Source organism: Dunckerocampus dactyliophorus, chromosome 20 (genome assembly GCF_027744805.1).
Source record: "Dunckerocampus dactyliophorus isolate RoL2022-P2 chromosome 20, RoL_Ddac_1.1, whole genome shotgun sequence".
NCBI classification, from domain to species: domain Eukaryota; kingdom Metazoa; phylum Chordata; class Actinopteri; order Syngnathiformes; family Syngnathidae; genus Dunckerocampus; species Dunckerocampus dactyliophorus.
This window is the reverse complement of record NC_072838.1, coordinates 10,074,802-10,092,878: the sequence shown is the minus strand read 5'-3', so window position 1 is coordinate 10,092,878 and position 18,077 is coordinate 10,074,802. Positions and strand designations below refer to the sequence as shown.

The 18,077-nt window shown below is 39.3% G+C and overlaps 3 protein-coding genes across 3 annotated transcripts; 2 read left to right on the top strand and 1 right to left on the bottom strand.

Moving 5' to 3' along the window:
- Positions 1-212: 212 nt before the first annotated feature.
- LOC129172883 (ras-related GTP-binding protein C-like) lies at positions 213-5,726 on the bottom strand. Its single transcript, XM_054763070.1, has 7 exons — positions 5,223-5,726; positions 4,267-4,470; positions 3,996-4,195; positions 3,089-3,203; positions 2,865-3,007; positions 2,623-2,771; positions 213-786 (listed from the first exon to the last, which is right to left on the bottom strand). Exons 1-7 carry the CDS (start codon positions 5,400-5,402, stop codon positions 641-643), a joined length of 1,137 nt encoding a protein of 378 aa, XP_054619045.1. The 5' UTR covers positions 5,403-5,726; the 3' UTR covers positions 213-640.
- Positions 5,727-5,768: 42 nt separating this feature from the next.
- On the top strand, positions 5,769-8,559 carry LOC129172884 (palmitoyl-protein thioesterase 1-like). The gene is made up of 10 exons (XM_054763071.1): positions 5,769-5,806; positions 6,049-6,171; positions 6,255-6,364; positions 7,233-7,360; positions 7,426-7,496; positions 7,558-7,660; positions 7,741-7,831; positions 7,897-7,995; positions 8,054-8,125; positions 8,214-8,559. The coding sequence occupies exons 1-10, from the start codon at positions 5,785-5,787 to the stop codon at positions 8,334-8,336; spliced, it is 942 nt and encodes a 313-aa protein (XP_054619046.1). The 5' UTR covers positions 5,769-5,784; the 3' UTR covers positions 8,337-8,559.
- Positions 8,560-8,707: 148 nt separating this feature from the next.
- On the top strand, positions 8,708-17,908 carry LOC129172885 (palmitoyl-protein thioesterase 1-like). The gene is made up of 10 exons (XM_054763072.1): positions 8,708-9,338; positions 11,557-11,676; positions 11,760-11,869; positions 16,516-16,643; positions 16,709-16,779; positions 16,841-16,943; positions 17,024-17,114; positions 17,180-17,278; positions 17,337-17,408; positions 17,497-17,908. The coding sequence occupies exons 2-10, from the start codon at positions 11,565-11,567 to the stop codon at positions 17,617-17,619; spliced, it is 909 nt and encodes a 302-aa protein (XP_054619047.1). The 5' UTR covers positions 8,708-9,338; positions 11,557-11,564; the 3' UTR covers positions 17,620-17,908.
- The last annotated feature ends 169 nt before the right edge of the window (positions 17,909-18,077 follow it).

The following is an 18,077-nucleotide window of genomic DNA, read 5'->3' as shown; positions in this document are numbered from 1 at the left end:
CACATGATGCTATATACTGTATATGAAACTCGCATTGGTTATGCACATGCGGTTTAGGCTCTCCTACATAGTGTGAATCTGAATGGAGTATATCTCATATGCATAACCTTAAGGATGAAGGTTACATTTTCTTAAAAGGTCCCATTACAGTTAATCTTGTGTATGAATTCTGTCTCAATTCAAGTAACGGACGTAAAAATACAGCAGATAAGTTTCAATCACCAAAATAGTAACAATTTATTAAAAGAAAATATGAAATATGTACAGTAAAAACAAAAATCAACATAACCTGTGGAAAATCATTTTGGGCCTGAAAACCTGACCAAAAAAGAAAAAGAGCCCCCTTGTATTATTAGGAGACGTCACACCCATGAGGTGAGAGGATTTAAAAGGACAGGGGGGGAAAAAAAGGCAGTCTGACAGGAAGCACCTCAGATGTCCCACAAATATGTTACGATCCACAACACACTGGCTGAGTAGGTACCGTAAGCCAAGCTGACATCTTCTTCACGGTGAGGGTTATTAATAACAAAGGAGACAAATAGCATACTTTTGAGTTTGGCACATTTCACAAACCTGTCTCTCGTGCACTGGCACCAAACAAGCACATCCCTCCCCCCCCACATGCTAATTATTACGTTTAGACGCCGTTTCCATTCAGTGCGGCATATTTTAGACTGCTGGACGAGTTCGCCCGCTTCAGGACCGTGCTTTGTTTGGAGGCGGCCACTTCAAACACTTCATAGATGGCTTTCCGGAAACAGTGGAAATTATACTCTATGAGACCTGTGAAGACAGAGTACATGTGGTGGTTATAGCTTCTAGTGCCAATCTGTGACCACGCAGGCTTAGTGTTGCCTGAGGTGATTTCATAATACAGTCATGTCGGTTTTTGTCATTATTCCCTTCCGACACATTCCGAAAACACATTTTATAGAGAATAATAACCGTTTTAAATGCAGAAAACAAAGAGAAATACATATATATGATGAAAGAAATGGATAAGGGAACATCTAACATGACTTTCACCTTTACTGAAGACTGGCACACACACCGGCCAGGCTCACTATCTGTCATGTGTCCCCTTTAAACCGTTCCCCTGCATCCTGTGTTAACTAAAGAACCTACATATTACAATCCTGTTGTACGTTACCTTCGTACGTTTTTTTTCACCTTCTTCCTAGTTCCTCTAACACTCAGATATACGCAGAGTGCTTGAACGCCTCATCAGTGCACACAGCATAAAGGAGACAGATACGAAGTTGTTCACCGTTCTGTGTGCATTCTACGAACAAATAAATCACACGCACACACACACATAATAAAGATGATTAAAGGATTCCCTGGCTGGAACCTGTCCAAAGTGCGACCCGGGGGCCATTTGCAGCCTGCAGCTTATTATTATTATTATTATTATTATTATAATTATTATTATTATATTAAAATTATATTACATTATATTATATATATTACATTGTTATTACTGGCCCATGGCACATGCTAAAAATATAATTTAACAAGAAAATTCACCCAAAAAAACCCAACAACAACAGCAAATATGGAAAAATCTGAAACATTTTTACAAGAGTAAAGTCAAAATATTCAAGAAAAAAAAAAGAGAAAAAAAAGTCAAAGTAATATCACGAGAATAAAGTAGTATGAGGAAAAAAATTGTTCATTTTAGTAGCATTAAGTAAAAATAATAAAGAAAAAAGTAGGTTTTTCTAAACCTGCAATATTAAAGACAAACAAACAACAAAGAATGAAGTTGTATTTTTTGTAAAATCATGTTGGGGAAAAAGTTATATTACAGGAATAAAGTCAAAATATTACAAGAGGAAAATCTGTAAGAAGAAAGTTGAAGTATTTGGAAAATTATTTTTAAAAAGCTACAAAAAGCAAAGGAATGTAAAAAAAATCCCTACTACTATTGAATAATAATACTTTAGCAACTTTTCACAAAACAAGTGCCGCAATGCATGGGAAGCCGGACACACTCCCAGCGACGCTACACTATATTCTATTTTTACATTTACGCTTTGATATTTTCTTTGGAATACTCGTTGCGGCCCGGCCTCACCCAGACTCTACCTCCAGCGGCACCCAGAGGAAGTTGAGTTTGAGACCCCTGACCTAAATAGTAGTGCTAACTGCCAATGACAAACATGCTGCACGCGCAACCGGAAAGCAGCTGCACATCGCACCAAAGAGGAAACAGAAAACCACAATAAGAGCACAAAACAGTAAACGGCGTGAAAACCAAAGCCCATCACGTCATGCGGAACATGACATAAAGCATATTGCAGTATTTGTCTTATTTTGCACAATTTGTATATAATGTGGAGCGTCTCTAGAAATAGTGCAGTTTAAGTTCTCCTGAAATGTCACTGCAAAGTCGAATATCCTTACCTTTTTGTGTGGTGTGTATATAACCTCCTAGCATATTTACTAGCCTGTTTAAAAAATGAACACTATCAAAATGGCCCCCAGCTTCTTTCGTTTTTCAGTATGCGGCCCACGGAGGAAAAGCTTTGGACACCCCTGTATTACAGTATGCCAGCTTTGGATTAACCCTGCACCAGTCTTGGCATTACATGTTGCCAACAGCTTACAAGCATTTACCTTTCCTCTCAAAGCTCTCCTCTCTGAGGATGCAAACCAGAGCAAGGAACTTAGTGACCTCTTTCAAATAAAGCACTGTGGTGTTGTTCAGCTTGATGATGGCCAAAGACTCTTTGTCGTACGCACAGCCGGTGCCATCATCCAGCAGCCTGCAAAGGGAAAATGAACGCATATCTTTAATACACCGACAGAATGCACCTGGTTGTTGAAGTCATAACATATCGAGTGTTGCTTTTTATCACCCGTAAATACAGGAGACGTCAATAACCACGTCAATCATGTCGCAACAGAGCTCGTAGGACTGCATGTCCACGGGGGAGCTGTCTGTGGCGATGTAAATCTTGCTGACGACGTCAAACAGGAAGGCCTTCTCAATCCCAGAATGCTGCAAACATCAAAATCACGTGTTCGAGAAGAAGAACCTTTTCACGCAACACCAACAGGGGTAAAATGTACAGCAACATACAGATATGAATATGTTCAGGAGGTTCTCCAATGTGGGCAGCTGCGGGATGAGCTTCTGGACCACTTTGCTGAAGGCCTCAAATATGGAGTGGTCGTAAATGCTGGTCAGGTAGAAGCTGTGGACGAACATTTAGGACGACACGATAATCAGTGTTACATTTGGCACTCAAGGGTGGGGGGAATCACACATTTACAACTTTCCTCCAAAAAAACAAAGATCATAGAATAATGTGGGTAAAATTCGGAATTTAACCACATTTTTTCTGGAAAAATAAGGACCTAAAGTCGAACAAACTTGGTGTTTGCAATCCAGGAGACCCCCACAGACAATTAAAAAAAACATTCCTGATGTTTTTAAAGATAATGCACACATCTGCTAGTAAAATGACGTTATTTCTTCCTCATAATATTAAAACATTACTCTTGTAACATTACTAATTAATTCTCTCATTAGATTACACTTTTTTCTCATAATATTTTCACTTTCTTCTCATAAAACTATTGCTGATTTTTCCATGTATGCTGTTGTTGTTTTTTTTTTTTTTAGCTTTCTTTTTAAATTATATTTTTAGAATGTGCCGCTGGCCAATAAAAAAGCAGAAATCAACAGGAGGCTGCAAATGGCCCCCAGATTGCACTATGGACACCCCTGTTCTAAGTCAAACGGACTTCTCCTTCAAATGGTGAGTAGTTTTCTAATTTTTCAATTCTATTATATAGCGCTCTACTTATTTTTACATTTATATGACTTAAATCATTGCCTGTACGCTTGAGAAAAGTCCTAACCCGGAAGAAAGCCAGTAAATTTCTCTATTCCAGCCTAAACAAATCGGAGGTTGACCAGAGGTTCAGGCGTAAAACACATCAGCACTGTCTCAAATGTAATCATCACATCATCAAGCGCTTACCTGAGGTGAACCTTCTCCAGGCCCGCATCTGCGAGATCATCATTGGCCCTCTGATGAATGTCTCTCTGTGTTTCTATTTTGTGGTCGTCGGACAGGCCGTCAACTTTATGGATGAACACCTCGAAGTTGATATCAGGGTTCACTTTGTAAGCTCTAGACACGGTCTGTTGTAACTTTTCAAGAGCCTCCATATAATCATCCTGTCAACAGAACAAGGACAAGCTGCTTAACCTTCGCAGAACTGGAGCCTTCTGATATCTTCTCATCTTACCTGAGCGTCAATAACAAAAATTAACGCGCCGGTGCCATTGAAGATCATGTCGCTGTCGAATGTCGGGTCACAAAAGTCCACTTGGCCAGGAAAGTCCCAGATCTGGAAGTTGACAAAGGAGGTGCTGGAGATGTCGTCCTTGTAGATCTTGTTGGTGCTCTCCAGGAACAGAGTCTCATTTGGGGACATCTTGTGGAAAACAACCTAGGCGGCATCGTGCAAAGGTTAGTGATTGATCATTTTAGCCAAAGGTTTAATGCAGGGGTGTCCAAAGTGCGGCATGGGTCATTTTTATTGTCTGTCAACATATTCTACAGACAAAAACTAAGAAATACAGTACTGGAAATGGCCAACTAGCGATACATTCTTTAAAATGATTTTCATGCATCCTATCATGATGAATAGGTGAACAATTTCGGCAGGATACACATGCTAGCAAGATTTGTTTATTAGTTGCAGGAAGAGGCAGAATAATAGTAGTAAAGAATAATAATTAGATCAGAAACTATTTCAAGGGGGTCACCTATAACACAAAGCTGAGATAGCCTTTTTTCCAGATTTACTATTTTACGTAGGTGAACATATCTTGATCCTCACTGGATTTCGATTAGCGTGATTAATTCATTAAAATGTGTAGAAAAAAATGCACACAAAATATTACTAAGAAAAAATCGAGAAAAACAGCAGCTCCTTTCAGATGAACCAAGTTTTAGGGCGACCTCTGACCTCCAGTCGAGGAATAACCGGAAGTTGCGAACGAAACCCAGATTTGGATTGCCACCCAAATTAAATCAAAGGGGGAGGAAATTACGGTAAATTAATATTACCGATAAAACCTGAGTACATTCTTCAATATACTGTTTTACCTGCAATTAACCTACGTTCTTAAAAATAATACTAATCCACTGACCAGTAATCCAAAATGTTAACGTAAACAGACTATAATCTACTTTTACCTTCTGAATGGACGATTTCCCGCTGCGCCTCCGTCCCATCAGCAGTATCCGCGGCTTGTCAGCTGACCCGGGGCTCTCCTCCATGTCTGCTTCCTCCAGACCGTAGCCAAAACTTTTGGGAAATGAGCCGACAACATCGTAACTGCCAGCCAACGCTGGCTCCTCAAACTGTATCGACATCCTGCGCCTCGCCAAATGACCCGAAACGCTCCAAATCCCCGAAATGACCAGAGTCTGAGCTGTTACTGAACAAAATAATCCGTAGAGGAATGTAGTCGATGCAGTTGTAAACCAGCTAGCATGGCAAGCTAATTTGCCAGACAGGTTAAGTCCTGTAGAAAATATTTGACCCCGTCATGAAACCATACGGTATTTTCGTGGAACGCAAGTCAAAAAAATCACCCAGGCATTAAAGCACCATTATATTGCCAAAAAGTTGTATAAATACGGGCTAAAGTTCGGCTGTATCAAGCTAGTCACAAGTCTTGACTCTTTTGCTCCAGATCCCGCCTCTTTCATCTGATTGGCTAGTGTAAACCAGACACTGTCATGTGATAGTCAGATGCCGGAAGACTGTAAGAACGGTGAGTGCTCGGGATATTTTGTCGGGTTTTAAAGGGCATTCATTACATTTTTACTGCATATTTTTAATGTATACGTATGTTTTTATTGAAGAATAGCACTGTATACATATGTTTTCATTCATAGATAGCAACACCCAGCGTTTCTTTCTTAGTTTACTCAAACTCATTTCCCGGAAGATTATGAAGTGTTGCTGTAATTACCAAGATCAGTGTCCTTTACTGTTTTCAATGACTTGATCTAGGTTCGAGCATGGCGGCAGTAGTTCTCCCGTGGTTCTTCCTGGTAAGCCCAGTGGTGCTTGCTGCAAGCATGACAGTAAATGAGGCCAATGGGACAGTACCTCTGGTTCTGTGGCATGGGATGGGTGAGTGCTTCAATTGTCAATATCTGGGTTATTGAATGTATGGAAGGGACAAAATATTCCACCAATGTCCATATGTCCACCAGGTGACTGCTGCTGCAACCCTCTCAGCTTAGGCGCTATAAAGAAGATGATCGAGCAGGAGATTCCGGGCATTTACGTGCTTTCACTGATGATTGGCAAGAATGTTGTGGAGGTACCATTCCCAGTGTCCAAGTTGTTTTACAGTTTCACCAGAATGTACAAAAATGGTCAAGATGCAGATGGGATTAGACAAACAATGAGAAATTAGAGGGCTGTATACTGTATAAGCATGTTTTCAATAGCAGTAGTAATACTATATAATGTACAGTAGGGTGCAGCCGTTCCCACAGATCAGGGGTGTCCAAAGTGCAGCCTACAGGACATTTTCAGTCTGTGACATATTGTAAAAATGAAATTAATTCTAAAGATAAATTATACAAAAATGATTTGATTCATACTAATTATGTAGAAAATAAAATTACATAAAAATGAATAAAATATGATTTACTTCACATGATATATATTAAAAACAAATTAAAACAATTGTTTTTATACATTAATGCATTGCTGCCCATGCCTCCAGACTGTACTTTGGATTAGTTTTACCAGCCTTAATTCACAAATGTGTCAAAGTGGCCTCCAAATTCTTTCATTTCGCTCTATTCAGCTTTGTTGAAAGATAATTTAAAAATATCTAATGTAGTGGACATATAAAAATGCATTATATGAAATGTAACTATATGAGGAAATACGGTGAAGATGTTTCAGCAAGTCATTTTTTGCTTAGTGTTTGCACAAGTTAATATGCAACCCAAGCGGTATAGAAAATGGATCAACATATGGAGAGAAAACTTTTCTTCTTGCTACGTTAATGAATAATTCTCACCTGGGCTCATTGTGTGACACTTGCAATGCAGCTGGTGCACGTTACATCATAAAACGCCGCATTCTGTGTTGATTTCCCAGCTTTACTCGTCTCAGCTCTTCTTCAGACTTTTCTTCTAACATGTCGTCATTTTCATGTGCCTTTCCTTCTGCAGGACACAGAAAATAGCTTTTTCATGGATGTGAATCAGCAGGTGTCCATGGTGTGCAGTCAGCTTGCTCAGGATCCCAAGTTGAAGGGAGGATACAATGCCATGGGCTTTTCCCAGGGAGCGCAATTTCTGTATGTAACTGCTTTGTTTCAGTTGACCATGCTCTTTATGACTGTATGAGTCTCTTTGTTCACAGGAGAGCCGTGGCTCAGAGATGCCCTTCTCCGCCAATGAAAAATCTCATCTCTGTCGGTGGTCAGCACCAAGGTATGACAATCCAGCAGTTTTTAATACAGTCTGCATGTTTGACAATATGTATATTTCTTAGGCGTGTACGGGCTGCCAAGGTGTCCAGGAGAGAGTTCCCACGTTTGTGACATGATCCGAAAGGCCCTTAACTCTGGAGCGTACAGCGATTTGATTCAAAAACAGTGAGTTGTCTCACTTCCCTTTTTTGGGATTGTATGATCGCCATCTTGCCAAGCAGTTTAACCCCGTGTTGCATTTTCAGCCTGGTGCAGGCCCAGTACTGGCATGACCCGTTAAATGATGACCTGTACAAGCAGCGCAGTCTCTTCCTGGCTGATATCAATCAGGAAAGGGTCAGTATGTGAGCTATGAATACATTCATAGAGGAAAGGAATTAAATGCAATGCTGTTTTAAAAGGTGGTAAATGAGACTTACAAGAAGAATCTTCAGATGCTGAACAAGTTTGTCATGGTGAAGTTCCTGCAGGACTCTGTGGTCGATCCTGTGGATTCTGAGGTAAATTAAGCAATAATACTTGCAGCGTGTTGTGATTAATGAATCATTTTCATTGCAGTGGTTTGGCTTCCTAAAAACTGGGCAGGCTAAAGAGACTGAAACTCTACAGGAGAGCGTTCTCTACAAAGAGGTGTTTACCCTTCCTATCTTATGAGATGTAGTAATACCCTTTTTGTCTTAATCCCTTTTTACATTGGAATGTTTGTGTGAAAATGCAGGATCGTCTGGGCCTGGCCGCAATGGACAAGGCAGGAAAGCTAGTTTTTCTTGCGACTGATGGAGACCACCTCCAGTTTACAAGAGAATGGTTCAATACCAACCTGCTGCCTTACTTACGCTAGAAAACACTGCTGGTGAAAAGACATCTACATTACTTGGCGTGGAGATGCTGGAGGCAAACAATTCCTGACTGTTGCACTAAAGATCTGTAGCATGCTGATGGGGTGAGGTTAATTGTAAAGCTAATTTCTACTAAGTCTACTGTTGCTTCTTTCATTTAATTGTCCTGTGCAAACTGTTTTCAGTGGGTTTTTTTTTTTTTATAAAAACTTGCTTTTAACATTCTGTTCTGCATACATGCATTGTATTAATACATATTTCAATGAAAACCCAAACATGTTATTGCAACATTTTAATGTCCCTGGGCACCTGCAGGAGACCACTCCCCTTGCGGGTTTCATTTATTGCGGGCTATCCCTCGTGAAAAACGAGGGAACACTATATGGTCATATATTCATATCTTGATTACAGGTTAACATTGTGTGGCTGAGAAATCAGTTAAATACATATGGTCACAAGGCTGAGTCTGTTCTGATCCATGGTGCACATCCCAGTGACACTAATTGGTGAGCCTGGAACTATGAAAATGTCAGTGAATAATGTAGACAGTGTTTAGGCAACAAATGGCATGTGTAAAAATTCAGGGGACATTTAGAAATGCACTTGCAGGAAGCAAACTGATGAAACCCAACTGTCGTCATGCACCTTACAGGTTGTAAATATCAATCTTAGAACAATTATGCGGCAAAATTATAGGTACAACTATAAATGTCCTTATTGTAGGACATAGCCATTGCAAACATTGCTGTAATCATTGTGCCATATTTTAGATTTTTCATTGTCAGTAGTATATTAACACTTTTATAGTGTTAATGTTGCAACTCCTTTGAGAGTAATTAAATGACACTATAAAATTAATTAATTAGAGTTTGTTTTTTAAATAAGCTCAGATAATATAGAAGCAAGGAAAGCCAGCGCCGCCGCCCCCCCCCCCAGCAGTCGTGCGAGCTCCTGTTCATATCAAGGATAGCCATTGGCACGACACCTGTCGACTCGTGAGAACGGTAAGTGCTAGGTATATTTTGCCGTGTTTTAAAGGTCTTTTTTTATTTTTTTACTGCATATTATTACTGTATATGTATGTTTTTATTGACAGATAGCAAACCCTGCGTTTCTTTCTTAGTTTATTCGAGCTAACTTCCCGCAAGATCTTGTGGTAACCACGAAGTCTAGAGTTAAATGCGAATGCTGAGTCATCCGCAAACTAATGGAACAGAGTGAAGTATGCCATAAAGGAGAAAGTCCGCCATGATGGTGAGCAAGACAGGTGGGCGGAGCTAGGCGGATTATTGTGTACAATGTATTCACTAGCTCGGAGCTGAGTATAAAATAAAAGTTCTACGCTGAGCATAAACTTTGATAAAATGGATGAATGTTATTTACTGAACACAATGAATTTGTGTTTGTGTGTATGTATGTATGTACTGTATATGGCGATACGAGGGTTGAGCTAGATTTTAACAAAATGAGACCGACAACGCCACCTTGGGAATTATAAGGAACAACAGAAATTTGACATAAAAGTACTTACATTATATGGATATTTAACTGGAAGTATTTACACAATGTAACATTTATTTCAGTAATGGCATTGTTAATACATTTGATATTTTATAATCTACATCGGCACCATCACTGACTTGTCATGAATTTAACAAATTACCCAGAGAAACAAACTAGCTCAAAGCTATATTGTGTGGGAGTTCCACACAATATACACTTTAAATCTTGTCCAATGCCCTGTTTATTTACATCAACCAGTGTTATAAATCGACAACATTTTTACCACACATACCCGTCTTTGTTTTTGGGCAAATCTGGTCTTTTGGGTTGTCTATGAGAGCAATTCATAGAGGAACAGTGTGCCGGGGGACATGTTCACAATGCAATGTTTCTGGAATCTGTCCACCATCATGCCAGCCAAACCCATACAGGGTTTGGCTGAAGCGGATGCAGAGTTGATACACCTGTTTTAACTCTAGACTCCTTGGCTGTAACTAGATGATGCAATGCCAGGAGACATTGCGTGTAAATGCGGAAGAGCGACGGTAAAACTGAAATGCTTTCAAAAAGTCTGAAAGTCGAAATGTGGAATGAATGTAGGAGTAGTTTGGAAGCTGAGCTGAAGCTGTACCGAAATGCTGATGACATGTATATAGAATGTATATAGGGTCTGTATAAGAAAAAAGAAAGCAGACGGAAACTAAAAATGCAGACTGAAATATATAAACCAATGGGGCATGGCATCAGAATTTACTATCTTCCCAGTTTCGACCATTGCTTAATTAGTCTACAGGTGGCTTTTGTCTGACATCATTTTATACAGCACGATGAATGCCTACACAGGAATTGAACCAGCAACCCTTGGGTGAGGAATGAAACCACTACCACCTGAGCCAAGTCACACAGAAGTTTGAGCAAATTTCTTGCCTGGAAATAGTACCTTTGTTTCCCGTTGATTTTAACATCGAGTCAAAACAAAAGCAAAAGCCACGGACAACCGTCCTACAAAATATATAACAACCTAGGCTGTGCCATTTGTTTTCAAAGTCAACAGAGTAGCCATTTACATTTTTTTGATCATCAAAAAGTCCGGAGAAGAAAATCAAGTGTCAGGATTTTCATACAGGCCTCACATCACACTACAAATTGCAAGTACACGGTCATTCCAGGGCAAATTTGAACAAAATGCCATCTGCATATAGATAGTAAAGTGAATTTCTATGCCACATGTCTTTTATCTTGTCCTGAAGCTCCGATCCATGAGTTGGAAAAGTCTCAAGTTGGACTTAAACTTTTGAAGCAGTCTTGTGATTTGATGTGGTTCAAAGACTCAGTAATTGAAGAGGAAGAGGTAATCTACCTAAAAAAAAATGTATACGAATGAAAATACACCCGGTGTCCTATGAAAAAGCTCCAATTTCAGGTGACGTCCCACGGACTCTCCTAATTGAGCGCGCACACGGTGTGAAGATTTTACGATACAGGGATTGGAAAGCGTAAACTCATTCTGACAAAGTAGAACGCGTTTTACTGAGGATTTCGAGCACAGCGAGTGCGCGCGCCGCTGTGCATCACGCACGTTTCACAAGACCGTGACAACACAGACAACCTTTATGGCGCACACACGTGTAATGTGTGTTTGACAGGTCACGGCTTCGGACAAGCAAAAAAAAAAAAAAAAAAAAAGTCTCCTTTACTATTTTCAATGACTTGATCCAGGTTCCAGGATGGCAGCAGTTCTCCCGTGGTTCTTCCTGGTAAGCCCAGTGGTGCTTGCTGCAAGCATGACAGTCAATGAGGCCAATGGGACAGTACCTCTGGTTCTGTGGCATGGGATGGGTGAGTGCTTCAATAGCCAACATCTGGGTTATTCTACGTATGAGAGGGACAGTATTTTCCAACAATGTCCATGTGTCCACCAGGTGAGAGCTGTTGCGATCCTGTCAACATGGGCGCGATAAAGCAGATGATCGAGCATATGATCCCGGGCATTTACGTGCTTTCACTGATGATTGGCAAAAATGTTGAAGAGGTACCGTTCGAAGTTTTTTAAGTTTCACTGAGTGCCCAAAAATGGTGAAGTGTACAGTTCAACTTTTTTTGTGTGTGAGCCGAGCCTGGCCCTTTAAGAATTGCCTTGTGGGAAGTTCGGTGTCTCTCTCTCTCTCTCTCTCTCGTCTGTCTGCACCGCCCATCGTTTTCTGCGTCCCGATTGGCTGTAGATTATTGTCAATGTGGCTGTAGACGATTGTCGATCAATCTCCTTCGTGCCGCCCTGCCATGTCTCCCGTGGCATCGCTAGCTTGCTAGATTGTAAATGAATCTTCGGTTCGAAGGAGGACTGCGGCAATATGCTTTAACAAGGATACAAAAACGCTACAGTACAGCTGAACAGCGCCAGGACGAAAAAGCACCGTCCCAAGAGTGAAATGAGTGACTTCATTTCTTGTGTCCAACCAGTGGGTTGATCATTAAAATTCAAACCACTTTGAACTTAATTTTGAGTGTGTTTAAACAAGAGAAATGTGAGAAAATGTTAGTCTGAGAAAAGCATTTCCAGTATGTGTATGGTGAGGGGTCTTACAACCTTCAAACAGTATATATTAAACAGTATATAATTATGAAAAAATGAAGTTGGCTATTTTGGGAACCTATCCCCCACGATAAACAAGCGAACACTATCGTATAGTAACGGGCAGCCTTTCCAATAGACCAGGGGTGTCCAAAGTGCAGCCTGCGGGACATTAATGGTCCATGGCTTAATGTAAAAATGAAATTAATTTGAAAGAAATTATACAAAAAAGTTCATTTGATTCATAGCAAATATTTATAAAATATTTACTTACATTATATATATTAAATACAAGTCAAATTTTTTTTGCTCATGTCTCCAGACTTCACGTCAAATTAGTTTTGGCATCCTCATTTTGCAAAAGTCAAACGTGGCCTCCAAATTCTTTCATTTCGCTGGAATACACCAAAGTCTATTCAGCTTTTGTTGAGAAATATTTTCAAAATAATGTAGTGGACATATAAAAATACACTCGCTTCGTGTTTGCACAAGTTACTAAATATGCACCCCTACTGAGTACAAGCGGTATAGTAAATGGCTCAACATATGTTTAGTTTAGTTTTACTTTATTTGAACATGAAGGTTACAATGGAATACATCTCATGAATCATTTTCACAGTTCCACATGTCCAAAAGGAGTAGGAAGAAGCAGAGCTTATTTAATCCTACCCCCCATCTATTCTACATTTAGTACAGTACATGTTGTTCACGTCCTGCATTCCATATTATATTTTCTGTGATAGTCAGAATAATACATAATCCATATCGGTAAGTCCCAAAAAATAAGTAAATAAGTAATAATAGTAATAAGTGATAATAAATAAATAATTAGATAAATATGAGTAAAGAATTTTTTTTTCTTTAAACAAAACAAGAAATAGCAAACCTGACAGAACATCATTGTGATAATCAAGACTCTTGTGCCTTGTATTTAGCAAACATCAACTGCTTGTATTGTTTTTTGAATTTGCTCATCTCTGTACATTGTTTGAGTTCCTTACTCAATCCATTCCATAGTTTAATTCCGCACACGGAAATACTGTGGGTTCTCAGCGTAGTTCTCGCATATAAATGTTTTAAGTTTAGTTTTCCTCTAAGATCATATTTCTCCTCTCTGATTGAGAAATACTGTATGAGGTTTTTAGGTAATGAATTATTATTAACTTTCTGCATTATTCTAGCGGTTTGAAAATGAACTAAATCTGCAAACTTTAATATCTGTGATTTTAAAAATAAAGGGTTTGTATGTTGTCTATACTTGGCATTATGAATTATCCTCACCGATCTTTTTTGCAGTACAGTGAGTGAGTGAAGATTGCTTTTGTAATTATTACCCCATATCTCCACACAATACTTTAGATATGGTAATACTAAGGAACAGTACAGAGTGTAGAATGATTTTTGGTCAAGGACATATTTTGCTTTATTCAATATAGAGATATTTCTCGCCACCTTTTGTTGTATATTTTTAATATGAGATTTCCAACTCATTTTTTCATCTATTATAACCCCGAGGAATTTATATTCTTCCACTTTTTCAATATCCACTCCATTAATTTGTATTTGGTCGTACGTATCCCTTCTGCTATTTCCAAATAGCATTATTTTAGTTTTACTTATGTTCAGGGATAATCTGTTCCTGTCAAACCATGACTTTAATATGACCATCTCATCCTTGACCTTTTTAATGAGTTCTTGTGTGCTTTCACCAGAACAGAAAGCGGTGGTATCATCTGCGAATAAGACCAATTTTAAGTCCTTTGTTACTTTACAAATGTCGTTGATATACAAATTAAATAGTTTTGGTCCCAGTATGGACCCCTGGGGTACTCCACACGTGGTGTATAAACTCCCAGATGTGTATTCTCCTAGCTTTACAAATTGTTTCCTCTTTGCTAGGTAGCTTTTAACCCAATTCAAGACTAATCCTCTAATTCCGTACCTTTCTAATTTTGAAATTAAGATATTGTGATTAATTGTATCGAAGGCTTTTGTCAGATCCATGAATACTGCAGCTGCGCATCTTCTATTGTCTATGGCAGTAGTGATTTCCTCCGTGATTTCCATCAGTGCCATAGAAGTTGAAATGTTGGCTTTGAAACCATATTGACTGCTAGTGAGTAATTCATTCTTATTAATAAATTAAAAATTAATAAAATAAATAACTTTTCCACAACTTTAGAGAATTGTGGTAACAAGGAAACTGGCCGATAATTTGTAAATTGGTGTTTGTCTCCTTTTTTGAAAATTGGAACCACCTTGGCTGTTCTCATTTTGCTTGGAAATATTCCAGTCTGAAATGATAAGTTACTAATATATGTTAACGGGTCTGCAATCTCATTGATGACCCTTTTAACTCTTTCCATTTCGATTCCAAGACAATCAGTTGATGTTTTTGCCTTGAAATGTTTAACAATGTCAGTGGTCTCCTTTTTGGTTCCAACAGTGAGAAACATAGAATTAAGATTCCTATCAATAATATCATTCCCTTCATCAATTGTGTCTTGCTAATGATTTTGGGATATAAACTCAAACTATACATTGTGTCTATATAGTCATCTATTTCCTTGTACTTGTGTGGGTTCAAAAGGTCAATATTAAAGTCTCCACATATAAAAATAGTTTTTTGACCGATGTCTGTAAACGTTGTCTTAATCCAATCTTCAAACATTCCAATCTTTGACTTTGGAGTTCTGTACACACAACTTATTATCACATTTTTGTTTTTTTCTTTACAGATTTCAATCGTTATGCATTCTAAAATGTTATCGATGACAAATGACATATTCTTTACCATTTTGTAGTTCAGATGTTTGTCCACGTATACGGCCACACCTCCTCCATTTGCATTGTTCCTGTTTGCACACGTCATTTCATATCCTTCCAGCTCGAAGTCCATTCCTTTGTTAGCATTGATCCAAGTTTCTGAGATTGCTATTACTTTGAAAGGTTCTTTGAATTGATTCAAATATTGTTTAATATTAGTAAAGTTTGCGTTCAAGCTTCTGCTGTTTATGTGGATGATGGATAACTTGTCGTCGTTGATGAAGCTGTTGTTGTATTGCTCCTCCGTATAATAACAGCAGTCGTTTGTAATGTGAGAGAAAAAATTTGAGTCCGGATCAATATCTTTTACCATATCCAATTGTTTGTGATCTGTAAAGTAAAAAGTGTCCAGTTGTAGATCTTCTTGTAGCATATTGAAGCTGTTTTCCTCCATGTTGGGAGATCTCAATATCTTTCTAGGTCCTTGATGTCTTTGACAGCAAGAACTCTGGCCTCTGGTCCTCCATTTGCTTTGATGAAGATTTTGCAGTTTGCACTCCATGTTCCTTCAATCTTTCCTTGCTTCCTCAGATCACGTGCTTTCTTCGCAATCTCAGCGTTGCGCTTGGTCAGGTGGTCATTCATGTAGACATTTGTTCCTTTCAGCTTCTTTCCCTGTTTCAGCAGAGCAACCTTGTGTTTCCTATTAGTGAATTTGACGATGACGGGTGTAGTACGGTTCCTACCATACAGTGGGATGCAAGTATCAATAGATTGGATGTCTACATCCACCTTCTTCGATTGCAAAAAATCAACAACTTGTTGCTCCACTGAGGCGACATCCATTTCATCTGGTTCATGAGTATTCGCGACTGCTCTGGCATAGGATCTTGGTTTGATTCGAAGTCCCATCACGACCACGTCAGTCATTCATTCTGGTGTTCTGATCCATGTCATCTATGGTGGTTTTCAGCTGCTCAATGATTTTATCTTTTTCTTCACATTCCTTTTTGAGAGTGGCTCCCAGTGCAGCATAACTTTCCTGTAATTCTTTATTCTCCACTCTCATTGCATTTCCTTCCTTAATAATATCGTTTTGCAATGCTCTCATACCTTGCATTTCTCTTTGCATGGAGATATGAAGAGAAATCTTTTCTTCTTGCTGACGTTAATGAATAATTCTCACCTGGGCTCATTGTGTGACACTTGCAATGCAGCTGGTGCACGTTACATCATAAAACGCCGCATTCTGTGTTGATTTCCCAGCTTTACTCGTCTCAGCTCTTGTTCAGACTTTTCTTCTAACATGTCGTCATTTTCATGTGCCTTTCCTTCTGCAGGACACAGAAAATAGCTTTTTCATGGATGTGAATCAGCAGGTGTCCATGGTGTGCAGTCAGCTTGCTCAGGATCCCAAGTTGAAGGGAGGATACAATGCCATGGGCTTTTCCCAGGGGGCGCAATTTCTGTATGTAACTGCTTTGTTTCAGTTGACCATGCTCTTTATGACTGTATGAGTCTCTTTGTTCACAGGAGAGCCGTGGCTCAGAGATGCCCTTCTCCGCCAATGAAAAATCTCATCTCTGTCGGTGGTCAGCACCAAGGTATGACAATCCAGCAGTTTTTAATAGAGTCTGCATGTTTGACGATATGTATATTTTTTAGGCGTGTACGGGCTGCCAAAGTGTTCAGGAGGGAGTTCACACCTTTGTGACTTTATTCGAAACCTCCTTAACTCTGGACCGTACAACAACCTGATTCAAACGACGTGAGTTGTCTCACTTCCCTTTTTTTGGTTTGTATGACCGCCATCTTGCCAAGCAGTTTAACCCCGTGTTGCATTTTCAGCCTGGTGCAGGCCCAGTACTGGCATGACCCGTTAAATGATGACCTGTACAAGCAGCGCAGTCTCTTCCTGGCTGATATCAATCAGGAAAGGGTCAGTATGTGAGCTATGAATACATTCATAGAGGAAAGGAATTAAATGCAATGCTGTTTTAAAAGGTGGTAAATGAGACTTATAAGAAGAATCTTCAGATGCTGAACAAGTTTGTCATGGTGAAGTTCCTGCAGGACTCTGTGGTCGATCCTGTGGATTCTGAGGTAAATTAAGCAATAATACTTGCAGCGTGTTGTGATTAATGAATCATTTTCATTGCAGTGGTTTGGCTTCCTAAAAACTGGGCACACCAAAGAGACTGAAACTCTACAGGAGAGCGTTCTCTACAAAGAGGTGTTTACCCTTCCTATCTTATGAGATGTAGTAATACCCTTTTTGTCTTAATCCCTTTTTACATTGGAATGTTTGTGTGAAAATGCAGGATCGTCTGGGCCTGGCCGCAATGGACAAGGCAGGAAAGCTCGTTTTTCTTGCAACTGATGCAGACCACCTCCAATTGGCAACAGAATGGTTCAATACCAACCTGCTGCCTTACTTACGCTAGAAAACACTGCTGGTGAAAAGACATCTACATTACTTGGCGTGGAGATGCTGGAGGCAAACAATTCCTGCCTGTTGCACTAAAGATCTGTAGCATGCTGATGGGGTGGGGTTAATTGTGAAGCTAATTTCTACCAAGTCTACTGTTAGTTGTTTTCTGCTACATGTAATTGATTGTGGCGGTGCGCCACTACAAAATAAAAGCCTCCACATCTTACAAATGAGTTTATTAACTTGAACAATGCTAATATATTTTATGAATGGATATACTGTATATGCTATATAGATACAAATCGCTTATTAACGCATATATTGACCAAAATTAGTTGAAAACGAAAATGTTTCACACCGCTTAATTTTGATACATGCACCAGAATCGTCTGCCTTGTGAGCACTTGCGTGACCAGATATAAGTAGGCAACCAGTCTTGTGTTGATTATTATCCTGAGTGGAAAATACTCC

Bases quoted from the DNA above. Each gene is read 5' to 3' on its own strand.
- LOC129172883 (XM_054763070.1), bottom strand. From the start codon at position 5,402: ATGTCGATACAGTTTGAGGAGCCAGCGTTGGCTGGCAGTTACGATGTT. The intron at 3,204-3,995 runs GTAAGCGCTTGA...GTTCGTCCACAG, and splicing joins CTGGAGAAGGTTCACCTCAG to CTTCTACCTGACCAGCATTT. The intron at 787-2,622 runs GTAAATGCTTGT...CTGTCTTCACAG, and splicing joins GGAGAGCTTTGAGAGGAAAG to GTCTCATAGAGTATAATTTC.
- LOC129172884 (XM_054763071.1), top strand. From the start codon at position 5,785: ATGCCGGAAGACTGTAAGAACG. The intron at 5,807-6,048 runs GTGAGTGCTCGG...GACTTGATCTAG, and splicing joins GCCGGAAGACTGTAAGAACG to GTTCGAGCATGGCGGCAGTA. The intron at 6,172-6,254 runs GTGAGTGCTTCA...TATGTCCACCAG, and splicing joins GGTTCTGTGGCATGGGATGG to GTGACTGCTGCTGCAACCCT.
- LOC129172885 (XM_054763072.1), top strand. From the start codon at position 11,565: ATGGCAGCAGTTCTCCCGTGGTTCTTCCTGGTAAGCCCAGTGGTGCTT. The intron at 11,870-16,515 runs GTACCGTTCGAA...TTCCTTCTGCAG, and splicing joins TTGGCAAAAATGTTGAAGAG to GACACAGAAAATAGCTTTTT. The intron at 16,944-17,023 runs GTGAGTTGTCTC...TTGCATTTTCAG, and splicing joins AACAACCTGATTCAAACGAC to CCTGGTGCAGGCCCAGTACT.